This window comes from Ranitomeya variabilis, chromosome 2 (genome assembly GCF_051348905.1).
Source record: "Ranitomeya variabilis isolate aRanVar5 chromosome 2, aRanVar5.hap1, whole genome shotgun sequence".
Lineage (NCBI taxonomy): Eukaryota > Metazoa > Chordata > Amphibia > Anura > Dendrobatidae > Ranitomeya > Ranitomeya variabilis.
In genome coordinates, this window is record NC_135233.1 from 244,472,103 (window position 1) to 244,492,135 (window position 20,033).

General features: G+C 45.2%; 1 protein-coding gene across 8 annotated transcripts in view; it reads left to right on the forward strand.

The window, feature by feature from the left end:
• The window catches only part of KCNT1 (potassium sodium-activated channel subfamily T member 1), a 360,049-nt gene that overhangs the window by 286,278 nt on the left and 53,738 nt on the right, over positions 1–20,033 (forward strand). For all 8 annotated transcript variants that reach the window (XM_077284353.1, XM_077284354.1, XM_077284356.1 and 5 more), the window contains 8 exons: positions 3,521–3,620; positions 7,694–7,750; positions 8,753–8,801; positions 9,108–9,167; positions 11,002–11,076; positions 14,103–14,186; positions 14,738–14,832; positions 18,908–19,088. In XM_077284353.1, coding sequence (XP_077140468.1) covers positions 3,521–3,620; positions 7,694–7,750; positions 8,753–8,801; positions 9,108–9,167; positions 11,002–11,076; positions 14,103–14,186; positions 14,738–14,832; positions 18,908–19,088 — 701 coding nt within the window. The remainder of the gene's footprint in view (positions 1–3,520; positions 3,621–7,693; positions 7,751–8,752; positions 8,802–9,107; positions 9,168–11,001; positions 11,077–14,102; positions 14,187–14,737; positions 14,833–18,907; positions 19,089–20,033) is intronic.

Genomic DNA, 20,033 nt, shown 5'->3' on the forward strand with positions numbered 1-20,033 from the left:
AGATACAATGGAGAATAATATAACGTGATTTATTAGTGATAAGAGGGGTTAATTATTGATCATCTATTTTTACATTTATGAAAATATTACATCACAGTGTAGAATGGGTTAACAGTCTGTGCCTCCCACTGTGTGTGCTGGTGTATGGCGGAACCTGTGGTGTTATACCTCCATCTAGTGGTGCTGAGGAAACAGTGCAGCGTTAGCTGCTGTTCATGCAATAAATCAATAAGTGGGGTAATAATATAATATACATTGGGACAAGTGCTGATTCTATATATATATATATATATATATATATATATATATATATATATATATATATATATATATATATATATATATATATATATATATATATATATATATAAAGGAAAACAGCACAAAAAAAATGTAGAAAAAGTGGGCTTTAATGCCTGGACGGCGTGGCAACGTTTCGGATTTCCAATCCTTTTTCAAGCTTGAAAAAGGATTGGAAATCCGAAACGTTGCCACGCCGTCCAGGCATTAAAGCCCACTTTTTCTACATTTTTTTGTGCTGTTTTCCTTTTTTCTCATATTATTAGAGCCATTGGAATACTGGCTTGGAGAGCTTTGCACTACAAGTGTGGTAATGTGATGCTGTTCTAATTTTTATATATATATATATATATATATATATATATATATAGATAGATAGATAGATAGATAGATAGATAGATACGAAGTTTCCTCCCCTTTTATCTCTTTCTATTTTATCTGTTATTACACTTCGGTGACTGTAATAACTGTCGTCTTATTTTCATTATCTTTAGTATTTCCCTATTTTCTACTCCTTTGAAGGGGTTAAACAATAGACAATAGCAAAAATCATCAGGACCTATTAAAGGGATGTGCAAATATGCACAGGGGGGGGGGGGACAGAGAATGGGGGTCCGGCATCTCCAATGTACCCAGGGGAGCAGACCGGGCGGTGGGTCAGCCACAGAGTTTCCTGGCATTATTGCAGTGTGTTACCCTGGGTGGTCCTTGGCTCTGGTGTCTGGTAAGTGGTCCCTGTAAGGTCCGGGGTCCATATTATTCTCAGCCCATCCCTGATGAGGAGAGAGCTAGAGCTGATTCTCTGGTTGGTTGTGTTTTCTGCAACCAAAATTACCTAAAAGCCCAATTACTATATACAGTATATATATATAATGTGATACTGGAAGAACAGCGAAAAGTAAATAACAAGCAATGTGCCTTCTATGTAGCGTGCGCTTTCTCCAGGTCACTTCCACAACAGGTTAACCCCCGCCTCTCCCCTCTCCCACGAGCCGCGCATCCTATGACGCCATTCTCGCCATTCACTCCGTGTCTTTCCTAACCTTCAATTCAAGGTAATAATGTATCACAAGAGCGTATTATCCGGCGCCTGGAGCGGCTGAGGAGACTGCTTGTATTGTCCTCGCTCTTGTTTTCTGTGTAGATACAAGATTAAAGCTCTCGCAAGGGGGTAAAGCATCATGGAGGTGACCTACTTCCACCTCTGGAGGACTGGTCGCCATCCCCCGGCAATGGGCGGCCGGCGGGGTCACAGAGGGGCCTGGTGGGTATTAGCCCTCTTCCTCCAGGTATCTGCCAGCTGGTTCTGCCATAGTGTTAGGGGTCCTACAGACCATTCTGTTTCTAGAATAGCTGGGTGACCACACCTGCATGAGGATTGCACAATTGTCCTAGAATCCTCAATGGCAATTTTTTATGATGAAACAATGGCGGCACCTTTAATGTCCTGGCTCCTGTGCCCACTGATGTCAGCACCACTAATGTCCTGGCTCCTGTGTCCACTGGCATCACCACTAATGCCCTGGCTCCTGTGCCCACTGATGGCGGCACCACTAATGTCCTGGCTCCTGTTCCCACTGATGGCAGCACCACTAATGCCCTGGCTCCTGTGCCCGCTGATGTCAGCACCACTAATGTCCTGGCTCCTGTGTCCACTGATGGCAGCACCACTAATGCCCTGGCTCCTGTGCCCACTGATGGCAGCACCACTAATGCCCTGGCTCCTGTGCCCACTGATGGCATCACCACTAATGCCCTGGCTCCTGTGCCCACTGATGGCAGCACCACTAATGCCCTGGCTCCTGTGCCCACTGATGGCAGCACCACTAATGCCCTGGCTCCTGTGCCCACTGATGACAGCACCACTAATGCCCTGGCTCCTGTGCCCACTGATGGTGGCACCACTAATGCCCTGGCTCCTGTGCCCACTGATGGCAGCACCACTAATGTCCTGGCTCCTGTGCCCACTGATGGCGTCATCACTAATGCCCTGACTCCTGTGCCCACTGATGGCGGCACCATTAATGTCCTGGCTCCTGTGACAAATGATGGTGGCACCACTAATGCCCTGGCTCCTGTGCCCACTGATGGCGGCACCACTAGTGCCATGGCTCCTGTGCCCCCTGATGGCGGCACCACTAATGTCCTGGCTTTTGTGCCCACTGATGGCGGCACCATTAATGTCCTGGCTCCTGTGACAAATGATGGTGGCACCACTAATGCCCTGGCTCCTGTGACAAATGATGGTGGCACCACTAATGCCCTGGCTCCTGTGCCCACTGATGGCGGCACCACTAATGCACTGGCTTCTGCGCTCACCACAAATTAATTGAATAGCACTCTTATTAGATTGTTTATGTATGTCGCTGGTATTATTTGTGCACTGTATGGCAGTATGTTCATAAGCATATTACAGTATATTTGTGCACTGTAAAGCCCATAGTACGGTATAATTTTGTGCACTGTATTGCAGAATTTACGTGAACATAGTCCAGTATATTTGTGCACTGCATGATGGCAGGTAGTTGGGCATTGCTCAATATAAGTATTGTACAGTATAGTATTGTGGCGATATTTACATTGGCCATGTACGGTATATTTTTTCAGACTGTATGGCGGTATGTACATAGGCATTGTACAGTATATTGTACGGTATATTTTCGGTGTACGGCGGAGGCACCTGTCGCTTTTGGTACTGTTAGGTGATTTGTGCGCTGCACGGGGCACAGTTCTATGTTGGCGACACTGGAGGTGACCGTGTGTGAGTGGGGAGGACTGGCCGACCCCTGAGTACAGTCCACAGTAATCTCATTGCCTGCATATTGCAGGATGTTTCTGTCGGCTGCCGCTGTCCTTGGTGCTGAACACTTCCATAGTAACAATTTTGGAGAGAATTTGGGCAGGTTCCCCCTGGCAATGACGATTACGCAGAGTAGGATCAGGTCGGCCGCTTTTTGTGGCTCCCTTAGGGAAAAACCTTGAACAAGCAGTGACCCCTCTTATCCAGAATGTGGGGGGGATTTATGTGAACCCCTATTGTGAAGCTGTCGATTTTTTTAAACGATCCTGAAGCTATCAGAGCATGCTGGGAGTTGTAGTTAGGAAGTGTGGCCTGCAGCCTGCTCCTCTCCAGCAAGAGTCCGAAGGCTATCAGGGGTCTGGCTGGGGTATTGGGGTATGCGGCTCACAATGACAATGACGTGTGGCCTTTTCTCTCCAGGTCTCCGAATCCGACTCTTCAATTTCTCCCTGAAGCTGCTCTCCTGCCTCCTGTACATTGTGCGAGTGCTGCTGGATGACCCAACGCTCGGAATCGGATGGTGAGAAGGTGCCCAGAGGTGTCACTGGCGGGTGTGGGCTGAGGGTCCTGTCCTGTGTCCTTGGTACTGGGGGGGCGCCGACAAGCCTCTTGACCTGGATTGCTTCATACAGAGTTGTGGTGATGGAAATTCAAACTGCAACTGGGGTCGCCCTGTAAATGCAGCCCACCAGTGCGGAGTCACCAGGGGCTCTATGTCTATGGGTACAGAATGGCCACCAGTCTGGGACTGTATATAGGGGGCTCAGCTTCAGTCTTTGGTTCTTCAGGGCCTCATGCAGTCAGGTGAGAGGGCAAAGCACATCATTGCATGAGGCCAATCACTGGCCACTGCACGAGAAGAACCAAAGACCACCACCATGGACCGGGGAGCTGCGGCGGTGGTGAGAAGAATATCATTGATTAGTTTTTGTTCGGTAAATTATTTGTGTTCTGTATGGCAGTATTTCCATAAACATTTTTCTGTATATTATTTGTACACTGTATGGCGGTATTTCCATAAGTATTGTTCGGTATATTATTTGTACACTGGCGGTATTTATGCAGCGCCCCAGAGTCCTGGTCGTTGCAGTACTGACGCTCCGCCACTAAGAGGGGTATTGGTACGTCTGATGGCACTAAAGGAGTTCACCTGACCAGGTATCACAGACACCAATACACTTCACACTCCGGCCACCAGGATGAGCAAAGGGTTCTATGATTAGGCCACTCCTCACACTCTGGTAAAACTGGGGGCTGGATAGGAGAGAGAAGCTGACTGGGTTGGATCCAGGCAACATCCTGTGGCAGAGGGTGTTGCAGGGGGAAGATTCAGGGGGGTCCCTGTCAGGGGTGGGATCCTGACAGAGGCCTAGCGAAAAGAACAGAACGTTACGGAGCCGCGCCTGCACCCGTTGTGGTGGCATCCTAAGAAAGGAAACGAAGCGAGGTTTATTGTGGAGAAGTGAGAAACGAGATCGCAGCAAAAAGGAGATAACACCAGTAGGAGTCGTGCCTTAAGATCGTGGCAACATCCTACTGAGGCGCGTAGCCGGTGGCCGGAACGCCGAGGAAGTATTAGGCTCCAAGCAATACTTCAAACAGCGGCAGGACAGTTAATTATAGGTTGGCTGTCTCACCTAAATCACCTAAGCAGACATAGGGGGCAATTGTGGGAGAGGGGCGACGCTAGGGTCCCGGAAGAACTCCAGGCCTACCCCGTCATACGGGTGTGTCCTATCCATATCATCTGGGGGACGGAGAGAAAGAACAGAAACAGACACAACAGTTGTGAGGACTATCCCGTGGTGCTCAGCAGGGAAGTACTACAACACACAGGCGCTAGAAGGTAGGCACTGATTTCCACCTGCAAAGGGAGCTCTGGATGTGCCTTCGGACCGGCCGGCCTCAGCCAGCCCTGTTAGCAGTGCTCTGGATTGTGGATGCCGAAGCCTTCAGTAAAGAGGTAAAGAGACTGCAACCCTGTGTCCTCGTTATTCATCGCGCCTTGCACCACGCACCACCATCACACCTTTCATTGGACGCCCCTTAGCAGGGTCACGGACCGGGTCTAGCCACCGTGACAACCCCAGGACTGAGACAGAGAGGCCCGGTACCGAGTACCCCGCGGCCCTGCATCTGGGGGCGCTCCATTTACATAAGCATTGTTCTGTATATTATTTGTGCACTGTATGGCGGTATTTACATAAGCATTGTGCGGTATATTATTTGTGCACTGTATGGTGGTATTTACATAAGCATTTTTCTGTATATTATTTGTGCACTGTATGGCAGTATTTACATAAGCATTGTTCGGTATATTATTTGTGCACTGTATGGCGGTATTTTCATAAGCATTGTTCTGTATATTATTTGTGCACTGTATGGCGGTATTTCCATAAGCATTGTGCGGTATATTATTTGTGCACTGTATGGCGGTATTTACGTAAGCATTGTTCTGTATATTATTTGTGCACTGTATGGCGGTATTTACGTAAGCATTGTTCTGTATATTATTTGTGCACTGTATGGCGGTATTTACATAAGCATTGTGCGGTATATTATTTGTGCACTGTATGGTGGTATTTACATAAGCATTGTTCTGTATATTATTTGTGCACTGTATGGCGGTATTTACATAAGCATTGTTCGGTATATTATTTGTGCTCTGTATGGCGGTATTTGCAGCGCCCCAGGGTCCTGGTCGTTGCAGTAATGTCATTCTTCCATCAGGGGGAGTGATGTTACGTCTGAAGGCAATAAAAGAGATCTCTTTACCAGGTATCACAAACCATGCAACACACTTCACACTCCAGTACACCAGGGGGAGCTATGCTCCTATTTATTAGGGCACTCTTCACAATTAGGTAAAACTGGTGGCCTGGATAGGAAGTCAGTCAGTTCCTGTCAGGCAGACAGAGAGGAAGGAGGAACATCGAATAGCTGCGGACAGAGTTGGTCCCTGACAGGTGTGGGATCCAGTCAGAGGCCTTGATAGAAGGCCACGGAGCTGCGCCTGCCTCACGCGCGGCAGCATCCTAAGAGAGAGACACGAACGGCGAATTGTATTGTAGAGGGTGAGAAACGAAGTCATAGCAAAAGGAGAGGAAACCAGAAGGAGTTCTGCCCTGCAAAGGCTGCCTCCTTCTGAGGTGCAGGATCTGGTAGCCAGAACACCGAGGGAGCAACAGTCTCTCTGCCTTGCTCCAGAGACTGGCAGGACAGCTAATTCCAAGTTACTGATCCGCCCTATACCCAGGAGGCACGGTGGCAACTTGTGGGGGCCGGGGCGTGCTAGAGTCCCTGTAAAAATCCTCAGGCCATCAGTCATATGGGTTTGTTCCTATCCATCTGGGGGACAGAGAAAGAGACATAACATCTAGAACATCTACAATAGTTGTGAGGACCTTATGAGAGGCTCAGCAGTAAGGTACTACAACACCCAGGCGCTAGAGGAAGGCTACTGATTTCCACCTGGATAAGGGGACTCTGGATTTGCCTTCAAACCGGCCGGACTCTGCCTTCCCTGTGATCTGGTGATCTGGTGCTCTGGACTGTGGATGCTGAAGCCTTCAGTAAAGGTAAAGAGGCTGCAACCTTGTGTCCTCGTTCTTCACTGCGCCTCTCACCATCCACCATCTACACACTGGGAAGCCCTGGGGATACAATTCACCTGTGGGAAGGTATACCATCTAGCTGCCATAACATCACCCCAGCGGACCCCTTAAAGCAGCATCGGTCACCCTGACCGAATACCACAGGTGGCGTCACGAACACTTTCCCTTTAAAGACTTTTCCTCCTTGTTACAATGGACGTCCCTAGGGCCACGGACCGGGTCAGCCACCGTGACATCCCCCTTGAGAACCGAAGGTCCTGGTACCGAGTACCCCACAGCCCTTGGGGGCGCTCCATATTTACATAAGCATTGTTCGGTATATTATTTGTTCACTGTATGGTGGTATTTACATAAGCATTGTTCGGTATATTGTACACTGTATGGTGGTATTTACATAAGCATTGTTCAGTATATTATTTGTGCACTGTATGGCGGTATATACGTAAGAATTGTTCTGTATATTGTTTGTGCACTGTATGGCGGTATTTACATAAGCATTGTGCGGTATATTATTTGTGCACTGCATGGCGGTATTTACATATGCATTGTTCGGTATAAGCATTGTTCAATATATTATGTGTTCTGTATGGCAGTATTTATTCCCTTCCCTCTATTTATTGTGTTTTGGTTTCAGGAAAGACTGTTGATTTGACCGAATGTGCCCAAAAAACTAATTTTTGGAAATTTGGGGACCTTGAATAGTAATCATAAAATTAAAGGGTTTGTCCAATATTGCTGCTTGCTTCCAATGACTGCGCCCCACCTGTCCATGATTCATGCTGGTATTATAGTTTAGCTCCATTGAAGTGAAGGGTTGCTGAGCTGCAATACTGCACATGGCCTGTGAATAGGGTGGCGTTGTTTTTGGAAGAAAGCAGGCATGTTTTTCAAAATAGACAATCCTTTTAATCCTGCACACATGTACATATTTTATATATAATCTGTAGTTTTATATATGATCTTTTTTTTTACCATTCAGCTGGAATTGTGAGAAGCAGAGCTACACCTCGAAATCACTTAATGAGAGTATTAACTGGTGAGTGTCCGCAGGGGAAGGTGCTGACTGCGTCCGTAGGGGAGGTGCTAACTGCATCCACAGGGAAGGTGTTGACTGCGTCCGCAGGGGAGGTGCTGACTTCGGCCGCAGGGGAGGTGCTGACTGCATCTGCAGGGGAATGTACTGACTGTGTCTGCAGGAGAGGTGTAGACTGCACCTGCAGGGGAGGTACTGACTGCATCCGCAGGGGAGGTGCTGACTGGGTCCGCAGAGGAAGGGACTGACTGCGTCTGCAGGAGAGGTGCTGACTGCATATGCAGGGGAGGTATTGACTGCATCCGCGGGGAAGGGACTGACTGGGTCCGCAGGGGAGGTACTGACTGGGTCCGCAGGGGAGGTACTGACTGGGTCCGCAGGGGAGGTACTGATTGGGTCCGCAGGGGAGGTACTGACTGGGTCCGCAGGGGAGGTACTGACTGGGTCCGCAGGGGAGGTGCTGACTGGGTCCGCAGGGGAAGGGACAGACTGCATACGCAGGGGAGGTACTGACTTTGTCCGCAGGGGAGGTACTGACTTTGTCCGCAGGAGAAGGGACTGACTGCGTCTGCAGGGTAGGTACTGACTTTGTCCGCAGGGGAGGTGCTGACTGGGTCCGCAGGGGAAGGGACGGACTGCGTCTGCAGGGGAAGGGACGGACTGCATCCGCAGGGGAGGTACTGACTGCATCCGTAGGGGAAGGGACTGACTGGGTCCGCAGGGGAGGTGCTGACTGGGTCCGCAGGGGAAGGGACGGACTGCGTCTGCAGGGGAAGGGACGGACTGCGTCCGCAGGGTAGGTACTGACTGCGTCCGCAGGGTAGGTACTGACCGCGTCCACAGGGGAGGTACTGACTGCGTCTGTAGGGGAAGGGACTGACTGCGTCCGCAGGGGAGATGCTGATTGCGTCCGCAGGGGAGCTACTGCCGGCGGTGACCAAGAGTGCAGATTGCAAACACGGTCCATAATCCTATATTGATCGCCGGTGTCCCATCTTCTTGCAGGGATCCCATCATTTGGGTGAAGAGGAGTACACTGCTCTGGGCAATTCAGGTATGCAGAGTTTTCCATGGGGTTCTTTTATGTTGTTTACTCTTGAGCGCTCCCTTTCCTTCTTATCCCGAGGATTTCTCAGCAGAAGCCTCGGCTCCAGATTTGCATTTCATCAGCCTGTTGTCCTCTGTCTGTTGTACCTGGAGCCGGCGGCTTACAGACTGACAATTCCTTCCTTCGCTGCCGTCCTAGTTAATCCCATCATGTAGGAACTCCGCATAGAAGTCATCAGGACGTGACCAGACTATTAATGCCGCTCCTCTGTACTGGTATTTCCCAATAACGCCGCTTCTTCTCACCTTCCAGGTCACGGTGGCCATCATCAGTTTCCTAGAGACGATGCTTCTGATGTATCTCAGCTATAAGGTAAGCACGGGCTACAGGACGAGCATAGTGACCCCACGTGGGTTTGGGGTCCTGCGGCATCTTATCCAACTTAAAGCTCATTCATAAAATTCTAAGAGGAACAACAGAGGCAATATATGGACCAAAGGGACCGTCCGGGTCTCCCAAGGCTCCAGGTTCTGCAACCCCTGCACCCATTTTAATTGTGCCCCAGATTTGTCTCATCTGCCACCTAGTGGTGGAGTTTTATGGCCTACAGCCTCGCTCTAGCCTGTGTTTTACTGATCCTCTTCTCTAGTCACATCCAAAGCAGTATTAAAAATTCTGCTTTTCTTTGCACAAGCCTTAGCATAACCTGCAGGGGAAAAAGAAATCTGTGCCGGCCCAACGACTCCAAAGATTTTCTGCAGCATCTGACACCCCTCCTTCATTCTGCATTGATCCTTGATTTTTCCTCGGTCAATACCTTTGGGAAAGCAGTGAACGAATGGTGAATGCTGGAATCTGTGGTCCCATAAAGGGATTGTCTACCTTTTGGGGCCATTTTTGTTTATCTAAATGCGTTTATTTTTAGCTAAAAATCATGGTTGTTATTGGGTTTAACAAAATCTGCTGGTTGCAGAAAGAGTTAACTGAAAACTATCAGTGAGCTCCTTCCAACAGTCCAGTGGAAGAGGTTTTTATGTCTTATTTTTTTTTTAGCTTCTTTCAGCTGATTTATGACCACAGAGCACATCTAAATTGAATGTGCAGCAAAACAAAGAACATGTAAAAGCCAAACTGTGCAATAGTTGTTATGAAATCGAGTTGCACAAGTTATTTTTGACCCAAATACCTGCATTTCATTTAAAACAAAAAATTGTCCCCTGAAGTGGACAAGCGCTTTAAGTGCTCCACACTCCTGCACGTGGTAATGTCTGGTACTGCAGCTCTTCTCAGCCCCATTCACTTGAAATGCAGTACCAGATGCAGCCACACAGATGTGGATGGCACTGTGCTGGGAAATGCAATGAACACCCCCTGTTGTTTTGCATGAGCACACAAATTGGCTCATCTTAGCATCCTGGTAAGGCCATTTTTAAAGGCATATTCTACATTAACATTAAATATGGCTGATGGTGTATCCTCAGGTTTGCATAACCACAAGATCAGGGTATCAGTCCAAACGAGGCTGAATTGGTAATCAATAATGGAGAGGGCATGAAAATCAGTTTGCTGCTTTGTGGTTTTGCACAGGTGAAATCATCTACGTTATCTGTTAGCTATCACAGTACTTCTATGACATTTTCTCAAGAACAATATATTCTCTGCTCATCATGGAATAACTGACCAAACAGAGCACTAAAACTATGGTCAATGCAGCCAAAATAGGATTACCGTCCCTTTAAAGAGGACCTGTTTTTTGGGGGGTCAAAACTGTCCCGTTTCTGCTCTTAATTTATACCCGCTGTTCCCTTGAATACTCCTTACGGTTCCAGAGATACGAGCCCTATTATTTAGTGATAATTTTACGGTCTTTACATGGGAGCATGACTCACAGGATCCTCAGGGGCGTGTCTTTAGGCTGCTCTGCATAATGATCATGTAACCCACGCCTCCTTAGTAAAGATGGTAAAAATTAGCACTAAATAAAGTGGTTCATATCTCTGGAAACGTATGGCCGATTTAAAGAAAACAAAAACTGCAATACTGGGGAGCAGCAGGAATTAAAAAAAAAAAGTTTAAAAACTGCCCACTTTTGACTTGGTGATAGGTCGCATTTAAGGGATGTACATTACACTGCTATCATTGTGCCATGTCATACGTTATCACGCTGTTTTCATGTAATTCACCAGTGAATGTGTTGAATCCACAGGGAAACATCTGGGAACAAATCATCAGGATTTCGTTCATTCTGGAGATGATAAACACGGTGCCTTTCATCATCACAGTAAGTTTCCGAATGCTTTCCATGTGGTGCTTAGTGCATGCTGTTGTGGCTTTATTTAATCCCATTTTTCTGGGGGAACGGGGGTAGTGGATGGTGGCATTCCCCCTCTGACAATTAGGGTATGTGCACACGTTGCAGATTTCCTGCGGATCCGCAGCGTTTTTTCCCTCGCAGAAGCGCTGCAGATCTGCAAGTGATTTACAGTACAATGTAAATCAATGGCAAAAAAAAAATGCTGTGCTAATGGTGCAGGAAAATTGGCACGTAAAACGCAGCAGATTCGAAAAAAGGAGCATGTCACTTCTTTGTGCAGAACTGCTGCGTTTCTGCACCCACTCTATAATTATAGAAATCTGCAGGGGTAAAAAAGGAAGAAACCTGCACAAAAATCTGCAACGTGTGCACATACCAAAAAAAGGTGCAGATTCTGACCTGCGTTTTCTGCCAAGAAATGCAGAATCTGCACAGAAAATTCCACAGTCAAATCTGCAACGTGTGCACAAAGCCTGAGAAGTTAAAAGTAAGAATAAAGATCAGCTGATCGCCGCCGATCAGCCGTCATCACTGGGGGAATAGGATTCCCTGCAGCGGCCACTACAGGAGGAATGTAGTATTACACTTAATGAATGGATGACTGGCTGGGAGGAACAGCAGCTGTTTGCAGGGTCCTCCCCTTCTGGCGACGGACCTGGTGTTGGTGTATTATATAGCTGCACGTTCGATTTGTAGGTTCTTTATACCAAGTAGAGGGACAACTGTAGTAATGATCGGGGCTGCAATCCTGTAATGAGTCCCCCGGCCTCCCACCTCCTGTAAGGAGGAAACGTTCCCTTCCCGGAGTCGGGGTGCTTCGGAATAGTCACTTAGTGAATGCGGAGAGCCACGGGCGCCACATTACAGGTAACAGCAGAGAATGGAGCCCGCCGTGCCGGTGCTAAGCCTTCCATTGCCTTTGTCAGCGGAGTTTTCCCACGCAGTCTTTTTGTTCTGGAACCTTGAAAATCCCGTCGACTGAGAAAGTCACGATGTGAAGAATATAAAGCTGTCAGCCGGCGGATTTTCTTAACTAATTGACTGAGCCGGCGGATCAGAAGGGAATAATTATAGTGAAGGTGGAAGGTTGAGCGGAGCCACAATTGCCGCTTTTCTTTATCTTTTTGTTTATTAAATTTTCCTGATGTTTTACAGAAAAGTGAATGTCAGCGATCGCTCCCTCCGTATATCAGATGCTGCAGATACCCTGACACCGGAGTTATTAAATAGTTATACTCCCCATAATATACCGCTCCTGCCGCATCATTTCTTAATTCTCTAGGTCATTCCTCTGTTGTTCCTCCAGGAAATGTATGAATCAACTGGTAATTGTCTCTGCTTACTCTACCACTGCCCAATCAGTGCCTACTCTGCAAGGACACACCCCCTTGGCAAGACAAATGGTAACACCCAGATGTCACTTATTTAGTAATTTCCAGGAGGAACAACAGAGGGACAGAATTATGAGAAAAGATGCTGCAACATTGGAATTTCATAGGCGAATGCCGACATGACAGGAGGGGGGAGAGTTTCTTTTTAATAGTGAGTTTGTTGAAATTACGCCTAGTCACTTTACTGCTGTGGGAAAGTGACCGCAGGGACCTCATTTCTTCCTATGGGTAACCCTGGAACTGGTATCCTGATCAGTAATAACGAGGAGGTAATACTGTAATCTTTCACCTCTTTATTTTGTTCCCCTTCCTATCACTTACATGTTTTATATATAAGGTATCTTATACCTGTACCGTAACCCCTTGCTCTTCCACATCCTGTACAGACCAGTCTTTTTCATGTTCCTTCTATCCCTTTATTTTTTCTTTTTCCTTAATAAACCATATTTTCCCTTCCCCCTTCTCATCCTTAACCCTTTCTACCCTTTATTTTGCCTATATCTTTCATCCCTTTAAATATCCTTTTTTGCTTTTATTTGATGGTGGTTGGCATCTATATTACTGTGGATTTATTATATGTCTCCCACTTTTTCTTTACCCCATTTATGTAAAAAAAAACCTTAATAAAAACTACTATAACAAAAAAGTCTCCCACTGTGCGCCCAAGGACGCCGCTGATCTGTGCGGTTTGGGGGCTTTTTCTTCTCTCCTGTCTTCTATGTGGAGCCTATAAAAATGTATGTAAAAAACTGCAGATACTTTTTTAAGTGCAGAATCAAAGCTTTTCTGTACTATAAAAAAAAACCACATTAATAACGGGGTTTCACATCTGCACCGAAAATGCATCAAATAAGGGGAGAAGATTGTTATTGTGCTAGGAAACGAGACTGAGCTGTAATACCAGACACAACCACTATAGTATGGACGGCGCTGTGTCTGGCAAACATTACAGCAAAAAAAAAAAAAAAAAGTTTTCTGTCGTCATTTTCTTAGATTCATAGCTATTGTTTTTCCATTGATGCAGTGGTGTCGGAGCTTATACTTTGGCACGGTGATCTAATGTTTTTATTGAAATCATTGTGACATACATATGATAAATGTGATTTATTTTTTGGTGGAGTGAGAATCACTGAACAGCAGCAATTCTGACATTTTGATTTATATTTTTGCTTTGTGGTATTTAATATTTTCAAAAACATTTTGATCACTTGTTCTATATAACGTATACACAACAGATCCACAGGAGTAACAAGATGGCAGCCCTAGGGGGATTTTAGCAAGAGGATGGGGGGAGGGCACCTAAAACTGCGCGCCAAGATCCAATCCCTTAGATACCCCACATAAATGGAAAAAGTTCACATTTTCACCACAAGTAGTAGCTCTCACATTCAGATTTTACTATCACCATAATGGTGGGATCATTTTACTATTATAATGGATCCCCCAATTGTATATATCCACTGGTTTTCATGTAGCAGGATGCCCTAAAAATTGGGCAACATTAGTCACTGATCTGGACAACTTGATCCAAAAAATGTCCAGTTCGTAGGACTAATCACACCGACTTTCTGATGCCTGTCGTTCTCTCTTACTCCTTTCCAGATATTTTGGCCGCCTCTAAGAAATATGTTTATCCCGGTTTTCCTGAACTGCTGGCTGGCAAAGTGCGTTCTGGAGAATATGATAGTAAGTACCTGTGGGCAGTAATGATGTAATAAGCATGTAGGTAAAGTAGGCAGTGGCATAACTGCAGGGGAGTGAACAACCACAGCCCCGCCCCTGAGGAACCAGTGGATGCCTAAGAAAACACCAACACTTTAAGCAGCCAGCCAGCTGATAGGAGGAATAATAACATGCCCATTAAAAGAGGGAGATTCCTACATGGTTTGGGAAACCCCCCTCTTAAATATTTAACTATTTAGGGTGCTGAATAAAAGCTTAAGCAGGGGCAGAGCCATGACATAGGTATAAGGAATGCAGAGGTTACAGTCACACCTGGGATCTGAGGGTGTTCAAAGGCTAATTAGCCACATAAGACAACGCTAGTATTATAAATGGCACGTAATACATGGGACAGCTGAGCCTTTGTATCATCATGTTCCGCCCCCTCGGAGCCGGTACTAGACAGAACGCTGTATTTTTTAAGCTTTACAGTGTTATTGTACAATATATATGTATTGTGCTGCGCGGTGTCCTCTGTCTGACATGAGCTGAATCACATCCTTCTTATGTTTCAGAATGATCTCCATCGTGCCATTCAGCGGACGCAGTCAGCCATGTTTAATCAGGTGATCATTCTGATCTGCACCCTGCTCTGCCTGGTGTTCACAGGGTAAGTTGTCATTTCTTCATTTACTGCACCTATATTAACAGCACTGCTATAGTGATGGAGGAGACGGCATCCAGATTTTACATTAGGACCAATCTCATATCTATCTATCTATCTATCTATCTATCTATCTATCCCATATCTACAGTAACTGTCTATCTATCTATCTATCTATCTATCTATCTATCATCTATCTATCTATCTATCTATCTATCTATCTATCTATCTATCTATCTATCTATCCCATATCTACAGTAACTGTCTATCTATCTATCTATCTATCTATCTATCTATCTATCTATCTATCTATCTATCTATCTATCATCTATCTATCTATCTATCTATCTATCTATCTATCTATCTCATATCTACAGTAACTGTCTATCTATCTATCTATCTATCTATCCCATATCTACAGTAACTGTCTATCTATCTATCATCTATCTATCTATCTATCCCATATCTACAGTAACTGTCTATCTATCTATCATCTATCTATCTATCTATCTATCTATCTATCTATCTATCTATCCCATATCTACAGTAACTATCTATCTATCATCTATCTATCTATCTATCTATCTATCTATCTATCTATCCTATATTTATTTATCTATCTATCCATCTATTATCTATCTATCACCTATTTATTATCTATCCATCTATTATCTATCTATCATCTATCTATCTATCTATCTATCTATCTATCTATCTATCTATCTATCATCTATCTATCTATCTATTTATCCCATATCTATGTATTATCTATCTGTTATCTAACTGTTATCTATTTAGCTATCTATTATCTATCTATTATCTATATCAATCATCTATTATCTATCTGTCTATCTATCATCTATTATCTATCATCTATCTATCCCATATATATCTATTATCTATATATTATCTATCTGTTATCCATCTGTTATCTATTATCCATCTATTATTTATCGATCTATCTATCTATCTATTATCTATATCAATCATCTATTATTTATCTATCTATCATCTATTCTCTATCATCTATCTATCTATCCCATATATATCTATTATCTATCTATCATCTATCTATCATCTATCTATCTATCTATCTATCTATCTATCTATCTATCTATCTATCTATCATCTATCATATACCTATCATATCTATCATCTATCTAATATCTATCTCATATTTATATATTATCTATCTCATAGCTATCTATCTATCTATATCTATCTCCTATCATCTATCTATCTATCCTTCTCATATGTATTTAGGTATCTTTTCTTTGTGTAGCTCTCACATTGCCATTTTGAAGAAACTTACTCCAGAGGCTGACAATCCTGTACATACCTGATATTGGCTGAGGGTTTATTACAATGTATGCATTCTAGAATTCTAGCATTGTTTAGACTGAATACAGTTGTAGCAAACCTTCAGCTGTGAGAAGTAATCATAACCTTTGCATTTATGAAATAATGTTTCTTTTCACCGAAACCCAATCATGGCTCGGGTTATTCATTTTGTCACTTGTGATACCATTTCTTATGGCTACGCTGATACCCAGCTTCTGCACATACGCTGTGAATACCTTCCTATCAGAGTCCTGTAATACTGTTCGTCCTGAGCCTCCTGATTCATGTATATACAGTAGATTGCCAGCACTGTACAGGAAATGCTGCAGGGGGAGAACCTTAAACTATAGGTTTCTATAACATTCTGGTGGTCGGAGAGTTCGGTTTAGAGTAAACCAAGTACAACTAACCAAATCCTTCACGACCTGAATGGAAAACTCTCTTCTATGTGCTGTGTAAGCGCTGCCTGATCTCAGGATGCTGGAAAAAGCTGAGGGAGGCGAGTGCTGGTGCATTAAGTGGTCACGCTGAGCCGCATGTGGTGGTCTTATATAACTGCTGGCGCTACGTGGCGCCTCTTGCCCTCTCTATGCCGCTCTCCTGATTCCCCTCCAGCCATTAGTTCAGTGCTAATGAAAAGTGCTTTTTTGTGTGCACTCATCAAGATTTCCAGCAAGACAGGAAGGGTCAGGTACGCTCTCCAACCATTGTGCTACTGGAAGTGAGTAATACCCAGCAGATAAAGGCGCTGCAACTTTATTAACAGGGTTCAGTTACAAAGCAAAAAGAGCATCAATCCTAAGTAACCTAAGTGCTCTGAACTGAAGTTAATGTGGCTGCTGTGCTCCTGGAAGTGTGTTATATCCAGCCGTTACATATCCATAGAGGATTTATTAAAAGGGCCAATTACATTTCAAGAAGAAAATCATTCCTGAGTAACCTAAGTGCTCTGGACTGAAGTTAAATGGAATATGTCAATTATATGGGCATATAACCCTTTCAAAGCCAAGTGCTTTACATGCCCTATCTGTTCCTCCATTACTGAGAATCCAGCATTTGAATTGGTATGCACATGAGACTGAAATGCTATGGTAGATCTGAAGCCTCTGTCACTCCAGCTCTATTTCTCCGCTGAGTGACACCGTCCTGCTGCTTAACTGACAGCTCCTTTGCCTGAAGTTATACAGCATAGATGCTGTCAGTCAAGCTTGAGTAAGCGGCGCTGGGCTTGGAATAGAGCTGGAGTGATGGTGGCTTCAGATCTACCATAGTTCTTCAGCCTCATTTGTATATAAAATCAAATTATGATTTCTCAGTAACTGGAATGTAAAAGACTTGTCTTTGAAAGAGCCACATGCACTTCTTAAACGTTTGGTGGTTGAAATTCTGCTGACAGATTCCCTTTAATGTGGGTTCTGGAAATATATTACACCCCACAGTTAAATGCTGCAGCTTTATTAAAAGGGCCGGTTACAATGCAAAGAAAAAAATGTAATTGTGGCATCCTGTGGTCAGAGGGGACTTTATACTCTACTGCATTCACCAGTGGGCAAAATGCTAAATTTCTGTTTCCGAATAGCTGCCACTAGGAGGCGCTGCCTGCATACAGTCCCTAATGAGTGAAGTGTAGATGGCGCCCCTTAGTGGCTGCTGTCGGCAGTCAGATTCTCTTATTGTTGGCATTACTGTGGGCTGGTGAAGCTAAGGCGGGGGCAGCACTATATGGGTACTCTGTGCCAGGTACGGACTGGGGATGAAATTCAGCCCTGGCATTTGAAATCACACAGGCCCATGTTGTCCCTGTCCCCATGAACCAGATGGGATATATTACTAATATTACCCTGGATGGAGGAAAGGAAGATTTTCTACAAGACCAATATTTCTAATGATACCCGTGGCCTGCTGGGGTAAGTGACGGAGTCAGCAACTTTGTGCTCCATCACAACTCTTAACAGTATGGATGTCTTGAGAACACGGATTCTGTTAACAACGTAGCAGACAAGGCAGCCCAAGACCAGACAGGCCCTTCTGGCATTTGCCAGAATTGCCAGATGGCCAGTCCGGCCCTGCTCTGTGCCCTCATATGATGGGCAGCAATAGTGCTGGGGGCACATATAGAGATGTGCATTGACGTTGCGGGGGTGGGTACTATTTTGGTATGAGTGTATGATGTGGCAGTTGTTTCCTTTTGACGCAGGTTGATCTGAATATTCCATCTTCGCCCACCTTCAATTAATACCCAGAGAGTCAAGTAATATCGCCCATTGTGTGTGATAATACTGCACTATGGCTTTGCTATATATAGAGCGGATATATCATTTTTTTGCCGCCTTCTACGTCAGCAGTCATTCACCATCTGTAACAATAGATTATAATATGAGCGGTGGGCAATCACTGCCAAGCGGCAGCGAGCAGATGGGCGTCCCGGGTCCACAGCTCAGTACAATCGCCGGACAATGGCTCGTGACTCATTACAGGGTTTGGTTTCCGTTCGTCATTTTATTCAATAACTTGTTCAGAAATGTCTGATTAATATTCATTATAGGGATGTGTCGTGCACAAAGCCGCCATGTGGTGGCGCTATAGACAAATACGGATTGGTAAGCACCGCAGCAGACACCTTGAAAACTTGTATGTAAGAACTGTTCTATATTCAAAGAGGTTTGCATTTTGGAGTAACCGCGACCCCCCACTATCTGGGGACGCTACCTGCTAATGGCCGCCCACTGCTCTCTTCCAGGATGTGCGGCATTCAGCATTTGGAAAGGGCCGGGGAAAACCTTTCACTCTTCAAATCGTTTTATTTCTGCATCGTCACCTTCTCCACGGTGGGATATGGAGATGTGACCCCCAAAATCTGGCCCTCGCAGCTCCTGGTGGTGATCATGATCTGTGTGGCTCTGGTGGTGTTACCCCTCCAGGTAAGCAGCGAGCGGGGTTTATGGCATAGAGACCGCGACACGAGAAGGGAATCCCAGCAATGCTTAAATAGCAATTACCTAATGTGAGATTGTAAAGGACTCCATTTATAAGACAGGAGGTTGCTTTATATAATGCATGCAGGGCCTTGGAGAAGTTAATGTTCCTGATTCTTAGGTAGTAGGCAAATATTAGGCAATTCTCAAAGGTTCCCTACTGGTTGTCTCATTTAGGGACCATTATGTATAAAACTGATAAGCAAGAAAGAGCGTCTTCTACTCTGGAGGACCCAACTATTGTAATACTTGATTTGAACTATGGTGGCGCTGCCCAATTCTTCAATGATTACAGATGATCACTGATGCAGGATAAGTCAGAAAGCTGAAATTACCAGCTAGCACAGCTCTATAATATGGTCCATAGGGGGCAGTATTACAGTGCCATTGATAATGAGAAGCATCCTTCCTGAGCAGCGGGTGATATCGGTTTAGGATTCTGAGCGGCTCCTCATTTCTACTGAACGGTTCGGTGACAGTCTCCAAACCCCCAGTGGTTGGTGCTTGTAGGACCTGTCACCCCCACAGTGACTGGATGTCATGAGGCTCGGCAGGATATGGCAGCAGGACTAAACGCTGTCTGAGGAGCTGGAAGCCGTCACTTTGCATCAATGATGCCTCCTCTGGCCACACTTTAGTAATTGGGCCCCCAGATATGAAAGGTCAGGGGTCCCCATTACTCTTCTACTTTAGGAGCACTCTAATGGACCATGACCGGTTTGGCTGGCATGGCACCTAGTGATGCCAGGTGAAGATGGGAACAGAAGGGAATTGTGTATAGCGCCCCCTGTACCTTACAGTGAGCTATAGAAACAATTCACTGGTCTCCATACGTGGCGATAAGGTGACAAGTGGGTATTTGGGATGGCATTAGTGAACGAAGGTCTCACA